The sequence below is a fragment of the Protomyctophum parallelum genome (assembly GCF_964188405.1).
Source record: "Protomyctophum parallelum genome assembly, chromosome: 21".
NCBI classification, from domain to species: domain Eukaryota; kingdom Metazoa; phylum Chordata; class Actinopteri; order Myctophiformes; family Myctophidae; genus Protomyctophum; species Protomyctophum parallelum.
Genome location: NC_139713.1, coordinates 38558033 through 38582817, shown reverse-complemented (window position 1 = coordinate 38582817; position 24785 = coordinate 38558033). Strand labels below are relative to the sequence as shown.

Genomic DNA, 24785 nt, shown 5'->3' with positions numbered 1-24785 from the left:
TGGACCCATGGACTTACTCACTGGCTTCCTTGTACCATATATCAGTCCCGGAATCTTAATATTCTGCTAAATTAGAGGTTTGTGTAAAATGGATGGTAGTGTATATCTTAGTATTGTTAGAGGTTTATAGCTTGTGTGTGTGTGTGGGGGGGGGAGGGGTATGTAATGTAGTAACTCAACAGAGTGGATGTCAATGCAAAGTGGCTGACGCGGCTAAAATGCATGGTACCGTGGCGCTGTGGGATCACTCTTTGCCTAGTGTCTACCCTTTGACCTTTTCGACTTGGGTAACCCTGCCAGGAGTACAAGACTCCTGCCGACATAGCTCTGGGGGTCATGGAGACACTCAAACTGACCCACCCGTCAGGGCAGGAGGCAGTCTTTTTTTTTTGTCAATTTTTCTTTTCTTTTATTTTCTTTTTTCTTTTTTTCCACATCAACTCCTTCAAGTCACACTCTGCTCTGGCATGATATGAACAGCTTGGAGAACAGTTGACAGTCTTCCTTCAGCACTTTTAGCTTTGAAGATTCAACAGTGGCTGGTACCTGTCGGAATAAGTCAACCCTATTCCTCTTGATTGTTTCATAGAAGGTGGATTCTTCTTTCCCCTCCAGTCCCTTCATAAACTTCTGGAAAGGGACCTTGCCTTTCTCAAGGTGTGTGCCAATTAGCTTGGCGGCAGTGGGGTGAGCAATATCCTTTTTTATCAAATAAAAGCAGGTCCTGACTCTCCTCCTGGAAAGCATTGCCCATATCTTTCATGGCTTGTGAGAGCTTTTCTACTTTATCAAGGAACCCTCTTTGTACTCATTCTGTCTCCTCATGATGGCTGGTGTGTTTAGTACCCTCTTTGGCCCCACATGCTGCCTCATACTGTGAAACCAAGTGGCTGAATTCAGGACCAGCTATCATCCATCTTCTCAGTGCTGATGGGTCTTCAGTCACGCCAATCGCACCCCCGTCTGCTTTGATGACAGCGTTGACCTGCTCGTGAGCTTGGTCAATAGCCATTGCTGAGAACTGTCGGCTCGATTTATGTACAACAAAGTTTCCGCTCTCGAAGTCATGACTTATTCATAAGTCATGAATAAGCCCCCTTACCCTTGGCTCGACTATCCCGCACTGGCTCACCCTGTCAATTCAGGCGCGGCTGTCTAACTAAATATCATACGTGGTAAACTACATGTAATCTACACTAGCTAACTGATGTGGGCTTATTAGACAACACACACACACACACACACACACACACACACAAACTATAAACCTCTAACAATACTAAGATATACACTACCACCCATCTTACCCAAGTCAGACATAACACAAACCTCTTATTTAGCAGAATATTAGGATTCCGGGACTGATATATGGTACAAGGAAGCCAGTGAGTAAGTTCATGGGTCCAGATCATTCAAATAGGACAAGTCTATGGGATTTTATTGCAAAATGCAATATTACTGTATATACAATGGCGGCCATCATGAAAAATGGCCGCCATTTTTGGCCAGATGGTTTTATGAAAAGAGCAATGCCTAAGGAGTATGTGTGCCAATTATGCTTGCAATTGTAAGTGAACGATTCTCCTGTAATTTGCACTTTATCTGCCCCGCTATGGCCAACTGGCAGCGTGAACAAGACATTTGGCACTGATCACTTGTGAAATTTGGCCCAGACACACAGGCAGACAGATTCATAGACACATTTCCAGATGTGCTTCTGTTTCATGACGTCATGCACTGAGTGGCATGACTCATTTACTTCCAAATCAGAGGTCAGGTGTGAAGTATCGTTTTTGAATTGTTTCATCATTTCATGATTCAAATGAATTTTTTGCTGTAACATCATTATTCATTTTGGTGTTAAACTAACTAAATATATTACTAAACATTACTTTTTCAGTTTGTTTTGCTAAAATCTTTCAGAACAGTAATAACCTGTAGTTAATAACGGTTTAGTCAATCTTATCTTGGTAGGTAATGTTTTATTGTGTACATGGAACATGGAAGAAGAATGGATTCACATTTTAGGAATCCAGTGTTGACCATCATGTTATGTTTCTGCTCCTAGACATCCTGTACATGGTTGTGTGTAAAGAGGAGGTTTCTCCTGAAGAGGAGAGGAGCCACAGTCTGCTCCAGGAGGAACCAGAGCCTCCACACATTAAAGATGAACAGGAGGAGCTTAAAGAAGAACAGGAGGAGCTACTTCAAAGACCAGAGGAACCTGTTGAGTCAACGCTGACATTACTAGCAGTGAAAGGTGAAGAAGAAAATGATGATGAGGATGATGAAGAAGACATATCTTCCCACTGCTCTGAGATTGAAGTTGAACTTGAATCTGATGAGGATGATGAAGAAGACATATCTTCCTACTACTCTGAGATTGAAGTTGAACTTGAATCTGACACTGTCACTGTAGACAGTGATGATTGGGAGGAGACCAATGAAGACGACGATGACGAACAGCATGACAATAGTTTCAGTGACTCAGGTTCCCTGAAGAAGCACCAGCTTGTCCACACTGGAGAAAAATCATTCCAATGTAAACATTGTCACAAGAGTTTCAGTAGGTCAGCTGACCTGAAGAGACACGTTTGTGTCCACACTGGAGAAAATCCTTTCCAATGTCAACTTTGTAGCAATAGTTTTACTGTATCATCCTACTTGAAAATGCACCAGCGTGTCCACACTGGAGAAAAACCTTTCCAATGTAAACTTTGTAACATGAGTTTTACTGCATCATCTACCCTGAAGTCACACGTTTGTGTCCACACTGGAGAAAAAACATTACAATGTAAACATTGTGACAAGAGTTTCAGTCAGTCAGCTGACCTGAAGAGACACGTTTGTGTCCACACTGGAGAAAATCCTTTCCAATGTCAACTTTGTAGCAAGAGTTTTACTGTATCATCCTACTTAAAAATACACCAGCGTGTCCACACTGGAGAAAAACCTTTCCAATGTAAACATTGTGACAAGAGTTTTGCTGATTCATCCTGCTTGAAAAGACACCTTCGTATCCACACAGGAGAAAAACCTTTCCAATGTCAACTTTGTGACAAGAGTTTTGCTGATTCATCCTACTTGAAAACACACCTTCGTATCCACACTGGAGAAAAACCTTTCCAATGTAAACTTTGTAACATGAGTTTTACTGCATCACCTACCCTGAAGTCACACGTTCGTGTCCACACTAGAGAAAATCCTTTCCAATGTAAACATTGTGACAAGAGTTTCAACAATTCAAGTAATCTGAAGAGACACTTCACTGCACTACACTGGCTGCAATTCGAAACTGGCCTCTGTAAAATCTGAATCCCCCCACCCCCCCCCCCCCCCCTTTCCCCTCACTGTATATGTATCTTTTCCCTTTTTGCTTCCTATATGATGAATTCTTGTTCTGTTCTTTAACTACATAGAAGTGTCTATTTGTATGTCTCTAAATGTTTTGATGAATTGAACAATGTGGACCCTGTTGTAAACAAGTGTAATGCTTAATTGGGTCGTCCACTCACAGTTAACAGTCTTTGTATTGAGTTTGTGCTTGAAATGTACTGTAATTCTACAAACTGTTAATACATATTTCAATCAATCAATCAAAAAACACCTTGGTGTCCACAGTTCTCACAGGGCATAAAAAGGTGTCCACTTTAAAACGGTGTGACCAAAGTTTAAATAACTCAGGTCACTTGCTAAGACAAAATTGCTTTCACACCACGGTGTAAAAATAAAATAAAGTTTCCACTATAAATCGCAGGGAAGATTAAACAGCTGTATGTTCGTAGGGAGTTCGATAGACAAGGACAATATTTATTATACTGCTCCTATATTTCAAAACAAATATAGGTAAATTCTCCTTCTACAGCACGGCCACCCAGGCGTGGAATGCTCTGACCCCTTCCCTCAAAAAATGCAGATCACTTACATCTTTTAAAACAGGCCTGAAAGTCCACCTTTCAGCAGGCCCAATGAAGAGGAATTGATCACTTCTCTTTTAAACAGGTGACCACGCCCCCTCCTAACTTCCTCCCACTCTGTACATATAGCGTTTTATATTTTTCTGTAATGATATATTTTGTTGTTGTTACTGATGATATAGACTTTTTTGTTGAGGGGTGCTAGCTTGTCCTATTGGGCTTTGTCTTTGTCTGAACACAAACACGATGATTTGATTGGCTGATCATCATGCCATAGAGAATTTGATTTTCTGATGTACATATTGGGGATAAAAAGAGGTGGCAGAAAAAGTGAAGACGCCAAAAGTGATTTGTAATTATTTGATTGGCTGAGCATGGAATGTGATGTATGAGATAGGAGCACCCCTCACTTCACACAAGTGTGATTGTCGTTACTGTATTCTTCATGTCTATGAATTGATTGCATAGGGTCTGAATGGAAACAAGACTGCAATGACTTAAGTGTTTGACTGTACTGCTGTTTTTGATCCTTCAGCTATTAGTGTAGATTTTCATCTTACACCAAAATTAAATTCCCATTGAAAATTAATGGAGAATTTCACGTCAGTGTCTGAGCAAATAGTTATAGTGTCTATTTTACGTTATGTTGATGTACAGGTTTTACCAAATTGTACGGTGATTTCTTAATTATTATTTACTGTAGTCCTACCAGGCCCCAGGAAATTGCATCTGGCTAAAATATCATGGGATCTATTGCAGGGTTTCCTGCACAATGTTTTTGGCATGGCGCTGTGCCATGCTTGAAATAAATTGCGCCATGCCAAGCTGCAAAAAAAACAAAACAAAAAAAGTGAATCATGGTGTGTGTGGGTGTGATATGAAATGTCCAGTACCTCCCCAGTGCCACCCCAGTGTCTGCCCAGTGCCTCCCCAGTGTCCGCCAAGTGCCTCCCCAGTGTCTGCCCAGTTCTGGACTGGTTTTATATTTGGGGTTTGTAATAATGTCAATAGTAACATATAAAACGACATTGTGTGCTGTATTGGTTTTCACATTAACAACTCTTAAGCTACAGACGTAGCAAATGCATTTTTCATTTCATCAGGCATTCAATTAAATTCCATTTCAAAGAAGTAAGGATGCATCATTCATTTCATGCCATGATCTATAGATGGGGAGGGGTGCTAATGTCATTGTGCTGGGTGTGGTCAGGGTGCTTAAGTGGGCAGCTTAGCTACTGTAACTAGCCTATTTATTTGCATAATAGTCATTATTTTCATCATGACTCTGATGAAGGCCGCAAGGTCGAAACGTTAGTCTCTTTTTGTATACTCAGCACCTAAATAAAAGGCTCTAAATGTCCGTGCTGCTCCAGTCTCTTCTCCTTATGCAACTTTGATGTCCCTGCACCTGTGAAGCACCGGATCAGCCGTTTCAGGCTTGAGGCGCGTTGGTAGACTCCCTTTCTAGCCTATTTATTTGTTTGTAAAAATGTCAATATATTTGGCAATTTTGGCAGTGCATTGATTGATAAATTGCAGCATTTGATGTGTGTAGTTCTTTATAGATCTAGCCTCTTCATTTTTATCTCAAAGTGCACCAGATTGAAGCATTTTCATCGCAAAAATAAATGAAATCTGGAGCCCAGGGGGGCAGGACCCCCCCTGGCAGGGGAGCGCTATCATTCTAATCTAGCATAGGACCGCCTGAGTCATACAACTGATACTGCCTGCTTGATTTAACAACGCAATATGATTTTTCGTCGTTTTATTTTTTATTATTGACATTAAATAAGAATAAGGAAAAAAAAAAAAAAAGGTTTTTTTGTGCCCCTTCAAAAATCGCAATTTCCCCCCTCAGACATTTCATCCTGGTGCCAGGCCTGGTCCCCCTGAGTGCCTCCCCAGTGTCCACCCAGTGCCTCCCCAGTGTCTCCCCTGAGTGCCTCTACAGTGCCTCCCCAGTGTCCCCCTGAGTGCCTCCCCAGTGTCTCCGCAGTGCTCCCCAGTGTCCTTCTGAGTGCCTCCCCAGTGTCTCCCCAGTGCCCCCCCAGTGTGCCCCTGAGTGCCTCCCCAGTGTCCTTCTGAGTGCCTCCCCAGTGTCCCCCTGAGTGCCTCCCCAGTGTCTCCCCAGTGCCCCCCCAGTGTGCCCCTGAGTGCCTCCCCAGTGTCTCCCCAGTGTCTTCCCAGTGCCTCCCCAGTGCCCCCCAGTGTCCCCCCAGTGCCTCCCCAGTGTCTCCAATAGCAATACAAGAGCAATAATACAAATTTATCTCAATTTATCAATCAAATTAATTAATTAATTAATCACGCCAAGCACCATGCCAAAGCTTTTTCCTGCAGGAAACACTGTGAGAGGGAGATGACAAGCTGACATATTGAGCCTGTGGCCTGTGGGTATGTGTGGCAGACTCTTAGTAGTCAGTTGTTCATTCAGACAGAAAACCACTACTGTACCAAATGCAACTCAGTGATTTGCAATGAGTCACATTGGTGTGGTTGACCTTAAAAAACGTTTTGTCTTGTTTTAAAATCACACATGACCACTTATGCAGGTAAATGGTCCTTTGCTTACACTTTGTGGAAAAACCTTTATACGTAACGATAAAAGACATCAGTGTCGGGCATGGCTGAGGGAAGTAGGGGTGCCGGGGGGGCTGGAGCACCCCTTCCCCCCCAGGCACAGCCCCCCCTCGAACCACAAGTACCCCTGACTGCAGCTTGCAGATCGGGGTGGAGCTGATGGTGGGAGGAGTTAAACCATCAACCCCTCCCATTGTGGGCAGGGTCGAACTTGCTACTGTTTTAAGTCCCCCACTGCAACTGTTTCAAGGTACCCCCCCCCCCCCCCCCCTTAATACAAACAGGACGTTTTATTAAATAAGGTTGAAGAGACTTAATGGTGATTATTTAGTGAATTATGGAATTATGTAGTGAATTGTTTGTTTTAACAGAACGTTAATATATTTTCGCAATAATATATTTGTGTCTATAATATATATATATATATATATATATATATTTGTTTTAAGTTAAATAAAGAAAAAAAGAAAATCCACTCTATATTAATTATATTCATCTTTATACATTTCAGAACAAAAGCTCAGGTCTGACATAATATTAATAGGTTTAAGTAATGAAATAAGGCTTAATGGTGATTATTTATTGAATTATGGATGATTTGTTTGTTTTGTATTGAAGTGTTATAATTGTATCATTTAATCTCGCAATAATATATTTGTTTTAAGTTAAATAAAGAAATAAAATCCACTCTATATTAATTATTATACATATTTATACATTTCAGAACAAAAGCTCAGGTCTGACAATAGTAATAGGTTTAAGTAATGTAACAATTTCCCTGTGATGTGCGAAAGGAATATATAATATGGACATGCAACATATAATATACGTATGTGGTCATATAATATATTAGTCCAGCAGCCAAAGGGACTTTTTTGTAAGTACAAAATATTGTCTAATACATACATTCATGAAACCATCTGCTGACCAGTGACCAGACATATTTTATAGGGGGTTATATGTGACCATACGTCTCTATTACAAAAATTACTGGAAAATGTCTCAAACCCAGCACCCAATCTACTATGAACAACCCCCGTTCACCAGGGTTACACAAATTATTCCCAAAACCCCATTTAATGTTGGCCTTTTCCTTTCGGCTGTTCTGTTCAGGGGTCACCACAGAGAATCATCTGCCGAAAGAGTGATCAAAAAGGTTAACCAAATAACATGCTTTTTGTATATAATTCGACGTCTGGTCAGCAAGAATACTCTGAAGATTCTTGCAGGGGCCCTCATACAAGGTCATTATGATTATGCATGCACTTCATGATATCACAACACCTCCAAGGCCTTAAAAACAAGGCTCCAAACATCCCAAAACAAACTAGTAAGGCTTCTTTTTTAACTCAATCACAAAACCCCTGCTCATTTTGCTATAGGATTGGATGGCTTAGGGTTGAGGACAGAGTACAGCAACTTGCTATGGGCCTGGTCTTCAAGATACACCACAACATTGGGATCCCCCTGTATATGTCTAAATACTTCCTAAATGTTAATGAAGTCCACGATCGTAACACCAGAGGCAGCTTCACTAATCATGTTCAACCCAGAGTTGGGTTTCCACGTCTTCGGGCGCTTTGGTGGAGGATTCCCTTCTTGCCGGAGTTGTTTGCACATTCCTTCCTTAAAGTCATCCACCTCACTGAGGGGAGAAGAAAAATAAACAAAATAGTGACATGAGATGATGACACATTATTACCCCCCCCCCCCCACACACACACACACACACACACACACAAAATAAAGGTAGAAACAGGTTGTGCATGCATGACAGTTGCAATAATTGGTAAGACCATTTCATTCAACCATTTCAATTAAACTCAAATCCAGATAGGACATGTAAATAATGTACAAAACAATTAAAATAAAACTTGCTAAACATAGATAATCTGAAATATATACTTGTATGGATTATGTATTTAAACTAAACGTGACATGTCTCACTGAAAGTCATATTATGTAGTATTTATTGTACCTTTGATGCAAGCCTGGGCCATCTAGGTATAGACGTTCTGCGTCTGCGTTCTGCGTCATTGCACTCTTCTTCACGCCGAAGAGTTTGCAGCAAAAGCAAAATGCTTTGTCCAATTTCTGAGAGTAGGTAAGCCACTTTCTGTCATTTATTTCTCCATTTGGCAGTTCTCGGATATACAAATCCTCACTAAAGTGTCTTTTGTTTTCTTTGTTTTTTGGATAACAAAATCCTGGTTTCATCTTTTGAGGACCTCTCATAATAATCACATCTCGAACATTAGTGTCCAAATATTCTCGCCAATTACCAACATCATCATACATTGCTTCTCGACTTGCTTCATCTTCATCATCAGTATCATCGACACCACCTGTGTCTGTCACTGTGTGACTGTCCATTAACTGGGACTCAGTTTCACTCTGCGCTGCTGCTGCTAATTTCAACATGAACTGGAGCCTCGCGCTGTGAGTCCTCATCCTCTTCTATGGGAAGCCGTTTAGGCCATAAATGCATAGTCAACTCGCACATACATGTATACTTCTCTTGCACATACATATATATTGGTATTTCACTTGCACATACATGCATATCTCACATACACATACATGCATACATACTGCATTCGCACATATATAAATACTTCATTCGCACATACATACATACTTCATTTGCACATACATACTTCACTTGCACATACATACATACTTCACTTGTACATGCATACATACTGCATTCGCACATATATAAATACTTCACTTGCACATACATACTTCACTTGTACATACATACTTCATTCACACATATATAAATAACATCCACCCCAGCTGGCATGTCACGAAAATATTCCGCATCACAACTTCTCCAACTCAACAACAACACAACTCCGCCTTGCATCACAGCGATTAAAAAAAAAAAAAACTTAGATTATTACGACGGCCGTACTCTGTTAGAATTCTGTCTAGAATTCCAACAATCCCAAATATCTCTTCAGCAGCAGCAGATAGTCTGATTGACCAAGGACTTCAATGTTTGTAGTAAAGCCATAACTCAAAACCGGCCCAAACAAACTGATACTAGATCTATTTTTAAAGAGTGAAAATCTAAAGTAGAACCAAAACTAAATGCTTCAGTTAGTGTAAAAAGGAGAAGTTCAGCTCTTAGCAACTAGCAGACATTAAAGTGACTCCAAGCAGAAGAAACTCTTGTTAAATACAAGTAAATACAAAATAAATGCGGGACACAAAACTGGCCAATCACTGCTCCCAACAACAAGGCAATTCAATGAGTTTTATATCAAACATTAAGCAAATGAAACATATCAGATTCAGTAAAACAAATAAAAATAAAGTAAAAGCTGCATTAGGTAACTTTGTTACAGTGTCAAAATGTTCTGAACCCAAAATGCAGAGTCACGACTCACAACCAGTGGAATAGTGTTCAAACACTAATTTATTAATTGAAATGCAGAACAAAGGCAGGCTCACAAAAAAGGCAGAGGATAAGCAATCCCAAAAATGCACACACAAAAATAGGTACGAGCAAATTACCAGAGGTATTCAAGGCAGGGTCCAGAGGAACAGAGACACAGGCAAGAGCTCCAGGGTAGACATCATAACAACAATGTATGAAGTGACAAAGTGTGAGTGCAATGAGTCCAGTTATATATGGGGCAGGCTGATTGTCAAAGTGTTCACAGGTGGGATGACGAGGGGGTTGGAGACAGGTGAGTGAACTGACTGTGTGAGTGGAAGGGAAAGTGGGAATGGCCAGGTCTGACATGGTCTGTGGAGAGACAGATCATAACAAACTTATTCTACCCCATATTTGAACCTTGTTGCCTTAATTGAAAACATATTCATATTCAAATTTAAATAAATTAAATTAAATTGTATTTGGTCGACTAAAACTAGACCAAGACTAAAACATTCCAGGTGACTAGAATGTGACTAAAACTGCCATAAACAACACTGTGTTGGAGTAGGCTATATATCCACTCTACTTGTCATACTAAAATGATCAAATCCATTCATTCATCAATAGAGTTACACACCCTAACCCATTATCACCTGTCCATGAACAATGGGACAAGCATCCTTCAAAACATTCCACAACATTCACAACCCATGTCTTCTAATAAGTTAGATAAATATGGAATTCCCATATCCTACAACCAGAAATGGAATAATTTGTTTTACAACTGGTATTGTACAGTAGCATTATTCTTACTGTACATGTATGTAAACCATACACATCTACACACAACAGACTCAATTGTCCATCAAGAGTAACTGGTCAATCTGAAAGATTTCACTGCAAATAATGATGAACCTGTGTATTGGCGCCCTCCACTGAAAGTAACGTCAGACTTTGGTGCTCTAGTCTATATACATTCCAAATATTAAAACCTAGACCATGGTTCAGATCCAAAATTACATAGTAAAACTATTTCAGAACAAGGATATTTCAGATTTCAGTAATAAATCTAGTTAAGAACCTGAGAAAATAGACCAGGTTTCACCTGGCAAAAACGTTACCGTAACAATAAATGTGCAATGTGCCCTTTCGTCATGAGAACAAAAACATGAAAAATCAGTGCTGCAAATATAACCTCTAAACTTCAAATGGGCATTTGCCACCCATGCTCCACCATTTCATCAGTGCTGTAGTTCAGAACCAACTAAATGAAACGGTATAGTGCAAATACAACTGTAGGATTTCTATTCCTGGTAAATTAACATGCTACATTTTAAGCCATTGTTCTAAAGTTGATAAACTAAAACTAATAAAACTGTTAGATTAAGACATCCCTGGTTCTGGTGACTGATTGACCTTCTAATGCGTGCATGTATTTTCAATTACCTTTCATTATTATTCAGTTTTTAATTTCTTATTTTATCAAAAAAGAAAGATAAATTGAGAACAGCATGGTCTCCTCACAGATTAGAAGGACAACCACTGCAGCCTCAATGTAGTTACCTCCTCCCCCAACATCATAGACCCACTCACTTTTATTAAGTTGAGCTCTATCTTTGAAGCCAATTCTATCTTGATACTCATTAATGAGCAGACCCTTGACATAAGATGATTTGACATCGCCCACTGCATAGCCAAATTCACTAATAATGCGTTTGTAGTCTGATAAAAGGGACTGCAGTGAACGGATCTCACGTTCTGTAAAGATCACAGAATCGACATGTCTAAAGAAGAGGTTCTTTGCCTCTAAGAGGGACACATTCTGGAGGTGCATTGCATCATCTGGCTTGAAGATTGTATTGTGGATATACTGCATCCAACAGGGTTTGTAGTACATGATGTCATTTGCAAAAGGATCCGACAGTGCTGACGTTGACTGAATGAGTCGTGTGAGACGGTTTCTCAGCTCGTCATCTTTTATGAGGACTGTGTGGCGCTTGGAGGAGCACCATCCTGAATGTGTACTGATTCTCAACAGGTTATTTGTTCTATCTGGATGCCTTATGTCCACACCCTGATTGCACCACACACATTTTGATTTGTCATGTAGACGCCCACCCACGGATGAACGCAGGCGCTTTGGTGATGGCCCCTCTGGCTGTTCATTACACAGAGTCTCGTCTAGCATTTCAGAATTTGAGCTCTGAGCAATGTCACTTTGCTTTTTTGCTCGTTGTCTGGCTTGCTCAATCAAACGTGTCGAGGAAATTGACAGATAACATGTTGAATGCATGTAGAGATTTCCTGGACCATTTTGCCATGGAGTGGTGTTGTAAATGTCACCAAATTTGTCAAGTCCTGACCAGTTATTGGCTTTCAATTGTAAGCCATCCCATTTATCTTGGCTGATAGTATCAGAGGACTTGCAAGGCTTGCCACATTTCAGGACACATTGATACGACATTGTGCTTTCTCTTTAATGCTGCATTCATGCAGGCTTGATCTTGGGGGGTGGGGGGGGTGACTACCTTTTAAGTGTTAGCTATCAAGCCACATTTTTGTAACCATTATTTGTAATGGTTTTGCTGTTGAAAAATAGCCGATCTACAAGCTCATGCTTGTAAGACATTTGTAGAATGCTAGAACAGAACGTCTTCAGATGACTATTCTGTCTCTGTGGATCCATGCTACATGTGATAGTAACCAACAAGGAACTGAGGGCTTAAATAGACACAGGCTTAACTGGACACAGGTGAATACAAAAGGTAATTAACACACAGTTGGCTAAGAGACTAACAGCACACAGGTGGAGAACAAAACGAATGAAAGGGAGGTGAGACAAGACAGGCAGTAGAAACTAGGCAAAAAGGAAACACTAGGACATCACTACATAATAAAAGTATGCAGCAGACAGGTCATGACAGTTTGTTTCTCATTAACCAGACCTCTGAGATGACCCCTCTTTAGGCCTATTGTAATTGTAACTTAACTCAGCATGATAATATCTTTCATTCAAGCCTAAAATAAAGTGTTTCTGACGATTTTGAAAAATTGACATTTTGGAGCTAAAAATCGGCAGCCATCTTGAATTTGAAGGTGTAAAATTGGTCAAATCAATAAAATTACATCAATTATGAATTCCCTGACCCAATTAATGTCAGAAATCATGTACTGTGCAGCATTGTAGGCCAAACCATTGAAAAGTAAAATTTTAGTATGGCTGAGGGCTGCCATTTTGAATTTGGGGCTCTCAAAGATTTCCCCCACCTTTTTGCGAAGTACGCCCCCGCTCATTTTTTTAATATACCTTCATAGATGACAAATCCATTGCGAAACAAAGGTTTGCTCTCCACGGTCACGGAACTTCTTCAGATGACCCAACTATTAACTCTGAGAGTGTTCAATTGAACACTCATGTGTTCCTCGTGTGTTTCTGGTAATATGTTTGTGCACTCATTTTGTATGTCCGTGGCAAAAATGGAATGCTGACAAAAATGTCCCCCACAAGCCAACATGGCGATGACCCCTGCCGGGACCCCCGAGAAGAGAAGATTTGTGTTGTTCAATTTTTTTTCTTCAAAAATAGCACATGTACAGCGCAAGCTTGCAGCGTGGCACGACGTGACGTAGAGGAGCAGTGACCTGGAGGAGCTTCGTAGAGGCTTCCAGCGCGGCACACGTCGAATCGCTGCAAGCCGCCTTGTACATCTGCTATTTTTAAATAGCCGACGCAAAAGTTGCAATAATCAGAAGTGTTGGCACGTCACACTCCAAGACTAGAAATGCGTCTTTGATGTGTGTGTGTGTCTTGTCAGGTGTCTGAGAAGCTGAGCGACAAGGAGAGGACCTTAGAGGAGGAGATCCAGCTCAGAGAGCGCATTCAGCTGCAGTGGAAACAAGCCGACAGGACCGTAGATGACCTGCACATGGAGCTGCAGACGGTCAACCAGGCTAAAGACGACCTGAGTAAACAGGTTAAACAGGCACAGGTAATACTACTGCTGATACTAGTGCTACGAATACAACTACTACTACTATTACTGATATTCTGGGAGGTTGAAGACCAAGCGTGCCGGCGGCATTCAGCTGATCCAGAACTGCTCAGCAGGCCCGGTGGCCTTCAACCCTGAAATCTTTGCGTTCCCTTCACTTCGGCTTCCGGTTTTCCGCCTACGCTCAGTTCAGAACACTGAACACAGGCTAATCAAAGGCATGGCACCCCCATAACCGTCAAGAAACCATCCACCCCCTACTCCCCTTCACACTCAGTTGGCTCAGCTATCACAGAATGTCTGTCCTGGCCAACACTACAAAGGCCGCTCCTGCACCCCCCCCCAAACAGTGAAATTAACTCTGACCTTTCCCTCTGCAGTCAGGGCTGCAGACTCACTCCAGAGTCTGAAAGCTCACCACTTCCCTAGCACTACTTCACCCACTAGCACTCCCCTAATCCTTGTATCACTCCTTGTCAACGTTTTCTAGCTACGGTATATACGATGCATGCTATGTTGGTTAATTGACATGCAATCTCTGCTGTCTGTTTGACCAGCAGTGACCACAAATGCTGAGCATGTTAATAGATAGAATGTTGCTTAGAACGTCTTTGAAGGATTTAATTATTTTACTTTGCACTGTACTTACTGAACCTGACCATTTACCCTGTCAATTGTTGACTCATTGTTTATGACATTTAGCCTGATCTTACACTCTGGATGAGAGCGTCTGATATGTGCCTACATTGTAAATTGATACTACTACTATTTTTACTACTACTAGTACTGATACTACCACTATTTATATGACTACTACTACTACCAGTTGGTGTCAGGGGTTAACCGGTTAACCGGTTAGCCGACCGTTAAGAAACATCCGGATATTTTTATCAGCTTTAACGGTTAATTTGCATAATAATAAATGCATGTTCTGATCTTAAATCCCTTTATTTTAGATAGTTTTTAGTAATAGTACAACATAAACATTACAGAGACTGTAGTTGTCACTGTACAATACTTTAAAACAGTTGTCATGTTGCACACATGCCTAAAATTGCTATTTGCGCCGCCCAGCTTGTCGCACTAGTCCAGGGCGGCTGCATGAACAGCGCTCGGGCTCTGTTTTCTGCCCCCTCAATGTCCCCGTTCTCTGTTGTACTTCAATGGCTAGTTGGCTACAAGTTACAACGGTAGCTTTGCGGTAGTCAAAATGTAAGCGAGTGACAGCGAGACGAGATGAACACATGTCGACCGTATCAATGCAGAGACCTACATTATTAAATCCATTATTGGCCATTTGGCCTGGAGGGAGAACGTTTACAGCCGCCGCTGCCGCTTCTATATCCGTCTCCACACTGGCACGGCTTACGGCTATCAAAAGTTAGCCATGTGCTATCGATGTTTGAGGGTTTTCTCGTCAGCGAAAAGTCAACAAACGGAAAACGGTGACATGCATGCTGATCTTCCTTAATAATAAAAAAAGGCTTAGCCCATGCGTCCAGTGGCTTTATAGGTATAGGTTGCTCGGATCTGGACTGGATTTATTTATGTTTTGTTGGACTAGAACCGGCGGACCTCTGTACTGTAGACGCGCAGATGCATGCATCATGCAGATGCGATGCGTTGTTTATTGATGATTAAGCCAGAAGCCTACAACAATTTATTTATATTGTTAAATGTTGCTTTTTTGTTTGTCTTTTATAAAAGGAGCATAAATAAATGTATGCCATTCGTCTACCAACTTTAATTATGTAGCCTGCTATACATGCATATTACATTTGGGGTAGCCTATTAAAAAAAGAAAAAAATCAACCACTATCCGGTAATGAACCGGTTAATCCTAACGGGTAACCGGTTGGGAAACTATCCGTTACTGACATCCCTACTACCAGTACTCTCCTACTACTACAAGACACGGCACGTTATTGTATGTGTATAGCACATTTCAACAACAATTCAAAGTGATTTCCATTGCTTCAGACCAAAAGCACACAGGCCCCCTATCACAGGGATGAACTTAAAATTAATTGGTGAATCAGTTGGTCGTGGTCATCAGAATTTAAGGTTAATGTGGTATTAATTATGCTAATCCTTCCAAGCAGTGTTGTACTAATTCCATAACCTCATGAATAAATAATGTTAATGTAGCCATTTCTAAAGACTGTTAATCTGTCCCCTTTCAACATAACCTTGTATTCTCACAACAAGAGGACAGGGATGAGTCACAATAGACCTCTACGCAGAAGTTATTTAATATATTAGGAGAGACAGACAGTAGGAAAGCTGGGGAGACAGTGTAGGAGAGACAGACAGTAGGAAAGCTGGGGAGACAGTGTAGGAGAGACAGACAGTAGGAAAGCCGAGAGACAGTGTAGGAGAGACAGACAGTAATAAAGCTGAGAGACAGACAGCGTAGGAGAAACAGAAAGTAGGAAAGCTGAGAGGGAGACAGCGTAGGAGAGACAGACAGTAATAAAGCTGAGAGGGAGACAGCACAGGAGAGACAGACAGTAGGAAATCTGAGAGGGAGACAGCACAGGAGAGACAGACAGTAGGAAAGCTGAGAGGGAGACAGTGTAGGAGAGACAGACAGTAGGAAAGCTGAGAGGGAGACAGTGTAGGAGAGACAGACAGTAGGAAAGCTGAGAGGGAGACAGTGTAGGAGAGATAGGGAGACAAGTAAGAAGTGTTTATTTAGGCCTTGGTGGATTCCTCTGTGTTCAATGTGTGTGTCCTTTTCAGGAAAAAATGATTGATCTTGAAAGTGACCTGGAGGAGCTTCATGACAGTGAGCAGAGATGGGCCAGTAAACACAAAAGATCTATTGAACAGGTGAATTGTTGTTTAAAATAAAATAAAAATGTGATGATGCAAGATTTGCTCCTGACACTGACAATGTACATGTGTTTTTTTATATATTTTCAGTCACAATGCTGGTGATTCATCGACTGACTATTTTTATGTATGACTTGTTGATTTCAGACTGAACAGTTACAGTTGAAGCTGATTCAGGAGAAGGATCTCAATGAACAGCTGGACTGTGAGAAAGTCATACTGGAGAGACAGGTACGCAGGCTACGCACACACTGTGTGTGTGTGTGTGTGTGTGTGTGTGTGTGTGTGTGTGTGTGTCTGTGTCTGTGTCTGTGTCTGCGTGCGTGAGTGCGTGCGCCTGCACAAAGGAGAGTGTTCCAAAAGGACTCGTACGGGTCCATTTGAGGAGTTACGGGACTGTAACTCCGAGAGCGTACAGATAAAACCAAATAGACCTACGACGTAGTGTACACTTGGTTCTATTTTCTACACTCTCAGAATTAGGATGGTGGGGGGGGTCCGTGGCCAAATGTGGGGGGGGGAGGCGGGGGTTCTTGACATTCTAAAGTCTGATAACCACTGTGTCCATCTGGTCACCCCCATGCACAGATCCGTGAGTTGCGCGTGGAGGTGGACGAGCTCCAGACGTCCAGGGTCCAGGAGGACGTGATCTCCAGGACGGAGAGCAGAGTCAAGGAGCTGGAGAACGTCCTCCGCACGGAGGAGAGGTGGGTGAAGTCTCCATAATGTATGGCAGGGCAGCCAGGCAGAGTAGAGCGTCGCAGTCCCCCAGCCCCCTTTCATGACCACGACAGGCCCGGGAAATAATTTCACATTCATTTGTCCTATAGACGTTTCAATAGGTATTAGACCTTTTAAGCCTCGGACAAAGCCAACTCTTGTTGTGACAAATCATGACAATAAACACAATGCTTTGGGCCGATCAAATAATTAGAAAGGCTTTTATATACACACATGATGATGAGGGCTGATTACACATGAGATACAGCTGGGGAACACAAGAACATAATGGAACCAAAACAAAAACACAACATAGAAATAACAAGACAGGCACAGTCTGTGACTGTGACACATTCATACAATAAGCTCAGAACCTGTTGCATCTCGGAATATGTTGCTAGTCTAAGTCCAGTGTAAAAGGTTGTTAAAGAGGAATATGTTGCTAGTCCAGTGTAAAAGGTTGTTAAAGAGGAATATGTTGCTAGTCCAGTGTAAAAGGTTGTTAAAGAGGAATATGTTGCTAGTCCAGTGTAAAAGGTTGTTAAAGAGGAATATGTTGCTAGTCCAGTGTAAAAGGTTGTTAAAGAGGAATATGTTGCTAGTCCAGTGTAAAAGGTTGTTAAAGAGGAGTGTATTTCAGGAACAAGGCAGCACTGAACAACACCGTCAGCAAACTGGAGAGAAAGATTAATGAACTGTCTGACCAACTGGAGGAGGAACACCGGATATCTACTGAACAGAAAGACCTGGTAACGCACGCACTTACTCACGCACTTATGCACACACACACACACACACACACACACACACACACACACACACACACACACACACACACACACACACACACACACATCATGTCATTATATACAGATTCTCACTAGAGGGCGATAGAGGACAGTTATAGATTTGTCTCACCAAAGCATAGTATTTTTCTGTTCATATGGATATTTCATAAGATGCAGACGCAGGTCCCTCTTCTTGGCTTACTCTGTTTAAAATCATGAACATTTGTGCACATCTTTTAACATGTTTTGACCAACAAGGTCGAAATGAGGAAAGCCTTTCATTTAATTAAAAAGGCAACTGCCCGGATCCTCTCTTTTGATCTAAGACTAAATACATTGACAATTGTATCAACAAATTCAAAAAACTAGACAAGAATGTTAGGAAGGGACTAGTGGACCAGTACATAACACACATGATGTCAATTCTCCATCCATTGTCAATGCTCCCACGCAGCTGACCCAGAGGATGCGCGCTCTGAAGCGGCAGCTCAACGAGGCCGAGGAGGAGACGAGCCGGAAGGAGGCCCAGTACAGACACACCCAGAGGGAGCTCTCTGAGGAGAGAGAGACGTCTGGGAGACTGCAGAGACAACTACTGGACCAGCACCTCCAGATGAAGTAAGGTTTATTTTTTTATATATATCATTTTTATCCCATGATTTTTTTCACCTAGTGTCAATAATCTAATCCTAATCCTAACTTCCTCTGCCAACCTGGGGGGGGGGGGGGGGGGTGCAGGCAGCATACTGACCTCATGCTTCCTTCTATGCATGAGGAGTCCAAGCTGCTTCTTTTCACCTGACCAGGGAGAGTTTCCCCGGTTGGACGTAGCGTGTGGAACGAACACGTTATTCCGACCAGTTCCTTTCCCCTCCATCAGACGCCCCAGCTGGCCAGGGGGAGGTAGTTTTAGAGACCAGGATTACTGCATGTTTTTTGTGAGCGTACCTACCCTAGGAGACACGGGGAGAACATGCAAACTCCACACAGAAAGGCCCTTTCGCCATCGCACTGCGACGCGTTGAGAGCTTGTAGATCTGCTATTTTCCGGGGCGTGACCCCACACTCGTTGGCTACTGGAGATGCGGCGATGACATGGATTTCTAAATAAATTCTTTCACCGCAAAATGCTGCGTTCAAGATCGGGAGAGTTCAGAAAAAATAAATCCTCGCATATGGCATGGAAAGGAGAGGGAGGGCATTTGCATTTCTTTCACCATAGTAAATGCTGCATTCATGGTCTGGAGAGGGCAGTTGTTTTATACAGACGGGTAAAAGCCAAGGGCATGCGGGGGCTGAAGCCCCCCTTTGATGTCTATGTGTTCACGTTATTTTTTGCTGGTCCTCTGTGCAGGCGTAAGGAGTCCGCTCTGATGAGGCAGACCCTGGACAGCCTTCGTCTGGACCTGAGCGTGGACGAGGAAGACGACGACGCGCTACAGCAGAACGCCTCCAAGGTCTAAAGGACGCCTTCGCCTCCTTCCTGTCCACGCGCAGAGCAGAACACGTCCTGCGGTGTCCATTCTCCGTTTGTGAAACATACTCTTGTGTATAGAAACAATGGCTCCGTCTGTCAAAGAGCCTGTCATTGCCGTCATTTAAGCCCAAACCACACACAACGATTCGCCATGCAACTCCTTGCAACCAACCACAAAGTGTCGAGAAGTGCACCTATGCTGACGGCATTTGTGAAAAATCGTTTTAACGTTTGTTTATATAAATTAATGCCCTATATTATGCTTCATCGCATGACAGTGTCGTGCAAACGTAGCAAAATGTGCTGGTCTATAAGCGATCTACACACTCAACGAACGCGCCACAATCGTGACGCGCTGTGAGGGAGCAGATCGCCTATTTCCGCTATATTTTAAATTGTATAGTGACGTTCACAAAATAGGGACACCTGGTTGAATATGGTTGAGTGTGTGGGTTTTATAAGTATTAAACCAATGCAAAGTATTAACAAGACCTTGTGACTAAATAATAACTACATTGGATCCATTGGAACTCCATTTCCTGAAATGTAACTGGCAAGGTTTTCATCCGACAACGACGTTATGGGAAAATCAAATGATGGCTTTTCCATCAGATGGGACACGATGGCTGCCTGTGGCCCAGTGGTGACTGAGAGGTCGCTCCACTGGGGGGAGGATGGTGCTCCAACCCAACCCAACCCAAAGCAGCCTGTCTGTGATTATCTTCAGATGCATGGGCTGTTTCCTAAAGGAGGTGAAAGGTGTTGGCCCCGACCAAGCACAGAACCTTTTAGAAAGACATGGTTACATTGAAAATTGCAGATCCACAAGCTTATTTATGAAAATTATTTAAAAATATATTTTTTATTTATTAAACCCTTTTGAAAAATGTTGGAATTGTTTTTAATGAATAAAAAGTTATCTTTTACTATTTTTTTTTTAATATATTTTGAAATAATATATTTATTTTGTAGGAAACAAAAGAGGGGGGGATATTTACTCGCAATCTGTTGTCACGGACGTCACGTCACCCTATAAAGTACATCATTAAGAATATAAGAAAGGAGGTATCTAGAGACAGGCTTTAGCTCCGTTCCCTCCCCAGCTCCTAAGAAGAAATACAGATCCTTAGGCTATAAGGCCTCCCCGAATACGAGCCCTTATAGACTCCTCTGACAGTCCCCTATAAGTATAGGAGATCTCGGTTACACAATCCATACAAATGGGTCCACGACCCAAACATGGGTCCCGAGGTTCAAGAATGACCACTTTGTAGATCTGCTATTTCTGGATAATGTTGAAGTTGGGGTTAATGATAATAATGGTTAATAATGACCCCTCACAACAGGTCGTGAGTTTGTAGATCTCCAATCTTTTTATATTGAGGCTGGGGTTGAAGTGGATAAGAAGAGGGTCTGTGGCTCACCTGTACGCCCTCTGCTGGTGATGCACCCATGATGCATGTGACTCACACAACAAAAAAAACACCACCAACTTCTGTGGCAAACATTCATACTGTGTCTGTACTGTATGGCCACAGCAGTTAACAGTCTATTGACTTTATAATATATTGAATTGAACTATGGCCAATCTTTTTATTAGGTGCTAGTATAGAAAATGTGTTTTATACTATCACCTAATGAAAAGGCAAAAAATGTGATTCCCTTTGTTCTACAGAATCGGAATCATCTCTATTGTCACGTCACAATTTTGTGGGTGAAATTAGATTTTGTGCATAGTTCCCATCGTGTTGTTTTCCCAATAAAACAAAGAAAGGGAAGAAGGGAGGGGGGGAAGGAGATCAAAGCAAGAAAGAAAAATGTAGAAGCTCTTTCCACACACAAAAAGCACACTCGTAGGGTCTCTCTTAGCTTATTTACAAACGGCACAGCCGTAGGCTCTCTCTTAACTTATTTACATCTATCTAAATATCTTATCTTAAGTTATTTACCAGACTTTTCCATGCCAAAGCCTCTCCTTTTTTCCTGATAGCTACAGGAAAGCCCACCTGCTCACCTTTTGTTGAACAGGCATCTGTGGTGTCCCACCAAAAAGAAAAGCCCTGTGTGTGTGTGTGTGTGTGTGTGTGTGTGTGTGTGTGTGTGTGTGTGTGTGTGTGTGTGTGTGTGTGTGTGTGTGTGTGTGTGTGTGTGTGTGTGTGTGTGTGTGTGTGTGTGTGTGTGTGTGTGTGTGTGTGGTGATGAAGAATCGGAATTAAGTGAATAGTCCAAGATAAAAACTTTTTGTTTGTCTGTGGGGACAGACATATTCACTTTTTTGTGTTTTTTTTTTACAATTTCACAATTATGCACAATAATTATTATGTGGACACAGGAAAAGGTACTTACTACTAGTAGTAGTATTATGTCAAAGACTATATACTTTACACGGACAACAGAAGTTTCGTTTGTTTGTTATTTACGAGTTATTTACGAGTATGCAATCCAGATTTGGAGTTGGAATGTTATGTATCATAATAGATAGAGCCTTTATTGTCTTCACTGATCATTGCACACTTTACAGGATATTCCAGGACTCTGAGAGGGAGGGAGACAAACTGTAGGACAGCTGAGAGGGAGACAGACTGTAGGACAGCTGAGAGACAGACTGTAGGACAGCTGAGAGGGAGACAGACTGTAGGACAGCTGAGAGACAGACTGTAGGACAGCTGAGAGGGAGACAGACTGTAGGACAGCTGAGAGACAGACAGTGTATAGGAGAGACAGACTGTAGGAAAGCTGGGAGGGAGAAAGTGTAGGAGAGACAGACTGTAGGAAAGCTGAGAGGGAGACAGTTGTAGGAGAGACAGACTGTAGGACAGCTGAGAGGGAGACAGTGTAGGAGAGACAGACTGTAGGACAGCTGAGAGGGAGACAGTGTAGGAGAGACAGACTGTAGGACAGCTGAGAGGGAGACAGTGTATGAGAGACAGACAGTAGGACAGCTGAGAGGGATACAGTGTAGGAGAGACAGACTGTAGTAAAGCTGAGAGGGAGACAGTGTAGGAGAGACAGACTGTAGGACAGCTGAGAGGGAGACAGTGTATGAGAGACAGACAGTAGGACAGCTGAGAGGGATACAGTGTAGGAGAGACAGACTGTAGTAAAGCTGAGAGGGAGACAGTGTAGGAGAGACAGACTGTAGGAAAGCTGAGAGGGAGACGGTTGTAGGAGAGACAGACAGTAAGAAAGCTGAGAGGGAGACGGTTGTAGGAGAGAGACAGTAAGAAAGCTCTGGTAAAACGTGATGACCGAACGTGATCAAGCTGTCCTCAGTAGCTATTTGAAGTTAATCTGTGTGGTTTGATGGTTCTTGACTTTATAAGGAAGAAACTGGGAGATGGGTCTAAGAATGTAACGCCGTTTGGAAATGATTGTATCAACTTTTGATTTGACCATAGAAAGTAAGATGTTATTTATATTGTCTTTTTTAGGAAGATTTGGATTTAATTCTGTGTATTTTATTTTTGTTGTTTCACTTTGGGTAATCATTTGTTTATTATGATTATGAAACAATTGTGGTATTTTTTTATACTAATTCATTAGCTGTATGTTAATTTGGGACATTTTGTTCACCATAATATGCCTCCTAAACATGGCAAGATGCTAGAGAGAAAAGCATTTGGTTTGATATGCGGTAACTATCTATGGAATATAACTATATCTATAGATCAGTATGATATCACTATCTTTACATGGCTATGCTTTGATGGTTCAAATGACACATGAAAGTCACAGTAATTCTGGATGTGTCTTTAGATATCATCTTTTGATGTAGTTAGTCTTATTTTATGTTTTTGTCTTTGTTTTGTTTTGTTTCGATTAGTGGTGGGCATAGATTAATTTTTTTAATCTAGATTAATCTCACTGCAATTCTGGAGTTAATCTAGATTAATCTAGATTAAAATGGCTCATTTGAACTCTGCCGAAGGCATTGAAAATATGTGTGCGCTACCTAAATAATGACCAGAAGTTAATCCTTGAACGGGCCACGTGGCCCATTAGACCAGGAGCCCTATCATAATTGGTAATGAAAATATAATAATGTTCAATACGATGTACGTGTGTTATACATTGTTTATTCAGTTAAACACGAATAACCATAAACACGTTACCATACAGGCAATTTGAAACTGTGGGTGCAAGAACAACCCCCTTTTCTGGGATATGACATTAATTAAACTGTAAACCTAGAGGTGATGAACTGTTTACAGTCAGTAGCTTTGTGACATGATTTGAGTCCAACCTCTACCTCTCCTTCTTCCACCAGTCACTCAGACACACCAGCTTGTTCACATTGTCTGGTGACAAACTAGATCTCTTTTTCTGTACAATGTGGCCTGCTAAAGAGAACAGTCTCTCGCATGGGACAGTTGTGGCAGGAGTCCCCAAGTACTTCTGGGCAATGTGGGCCATCTTACCATAAACAGCAGTGTGCTCTGACCACCACTTCAGTGGACACTGATCTAAACTTACAATTAACAGGCTGGCGTTGTTGGGGCTAGCTAGCAAACGTATAATGTTGGCTGGTGGTAAAATAAATCAATCGATCCCTGATAACGTTAGCTAAAGCTGTGTAAATGTTAGGCTGAATTAGCGATATTACATGCCGCGGTGGGGTCAGTGGCGGCTGGAGTGTCCCACGGGCCCTGAGGCGAGATTGACAGCCCGGGCCCCCCCCCCCCCCCCGCGCCGCCACCCAACGCCGAACGGAACCGTAAATACCACTTTGGACTAAACCCCTCAACGTGGCTCAGTTGAGGGGGCAATGAATACACAGGTTGCATATTGAAAATCACGTTACATGTTGAAATGTCCATAACCATTCATTCCTAACGGAGCTATTCATACTGGAGGGTGTAGGGCTGCTACTCACTTGTGCCTGCTGTCTGTAGGCTACTGTACATGGCTGTGATGAATGGGACAGCTTCGGGATTCGGGAAAGTTGATTAAATAGTCTCTTAATGTTTCAATTCAAGTGATAAAGTTCACGTGGTCATGTCCGTCCATCTGTATGATTAGGCTACTGTTGTTGTCTTGGTATTCCTTTCATTGCGACTTCACTCACCTCCAGTGCATGTGGATGGAGCT

At 42.0% G+C, this 24785-nt stretch overlaps 1 protein-coding gene across 1 annotated transcript; it reads left to right on the top strand.

Moving 5' to 3' along the window:
* Positions 1–13398: 13398 nt before the first annotated feature.
* LOC310878998 (uncharacterized protein) lies at positions 13399–19927 on the top strand (the record flags this gene model as incomplete). The annotated part of the gene is made up of 8 exons (XM_083793414.1): positions 13399–13440; positions 13701–13874; positions 16620–16709; positions 16860–16943; positions 17301–17419; positions 18073–18181; positions 18675–18838; positions 19575–19927. The coding sequence occupies 8 exons, from the start codon at positions 13399–13401 to the stop codon at positions 19681–19683; spliced, it is 891 nt and encodes a 296-aa protein (XP_083649540.1). The 3' UTR covers positions 19684–19927.
* Positions 19928–24785: the final 4858 nt, after the last annotated feature.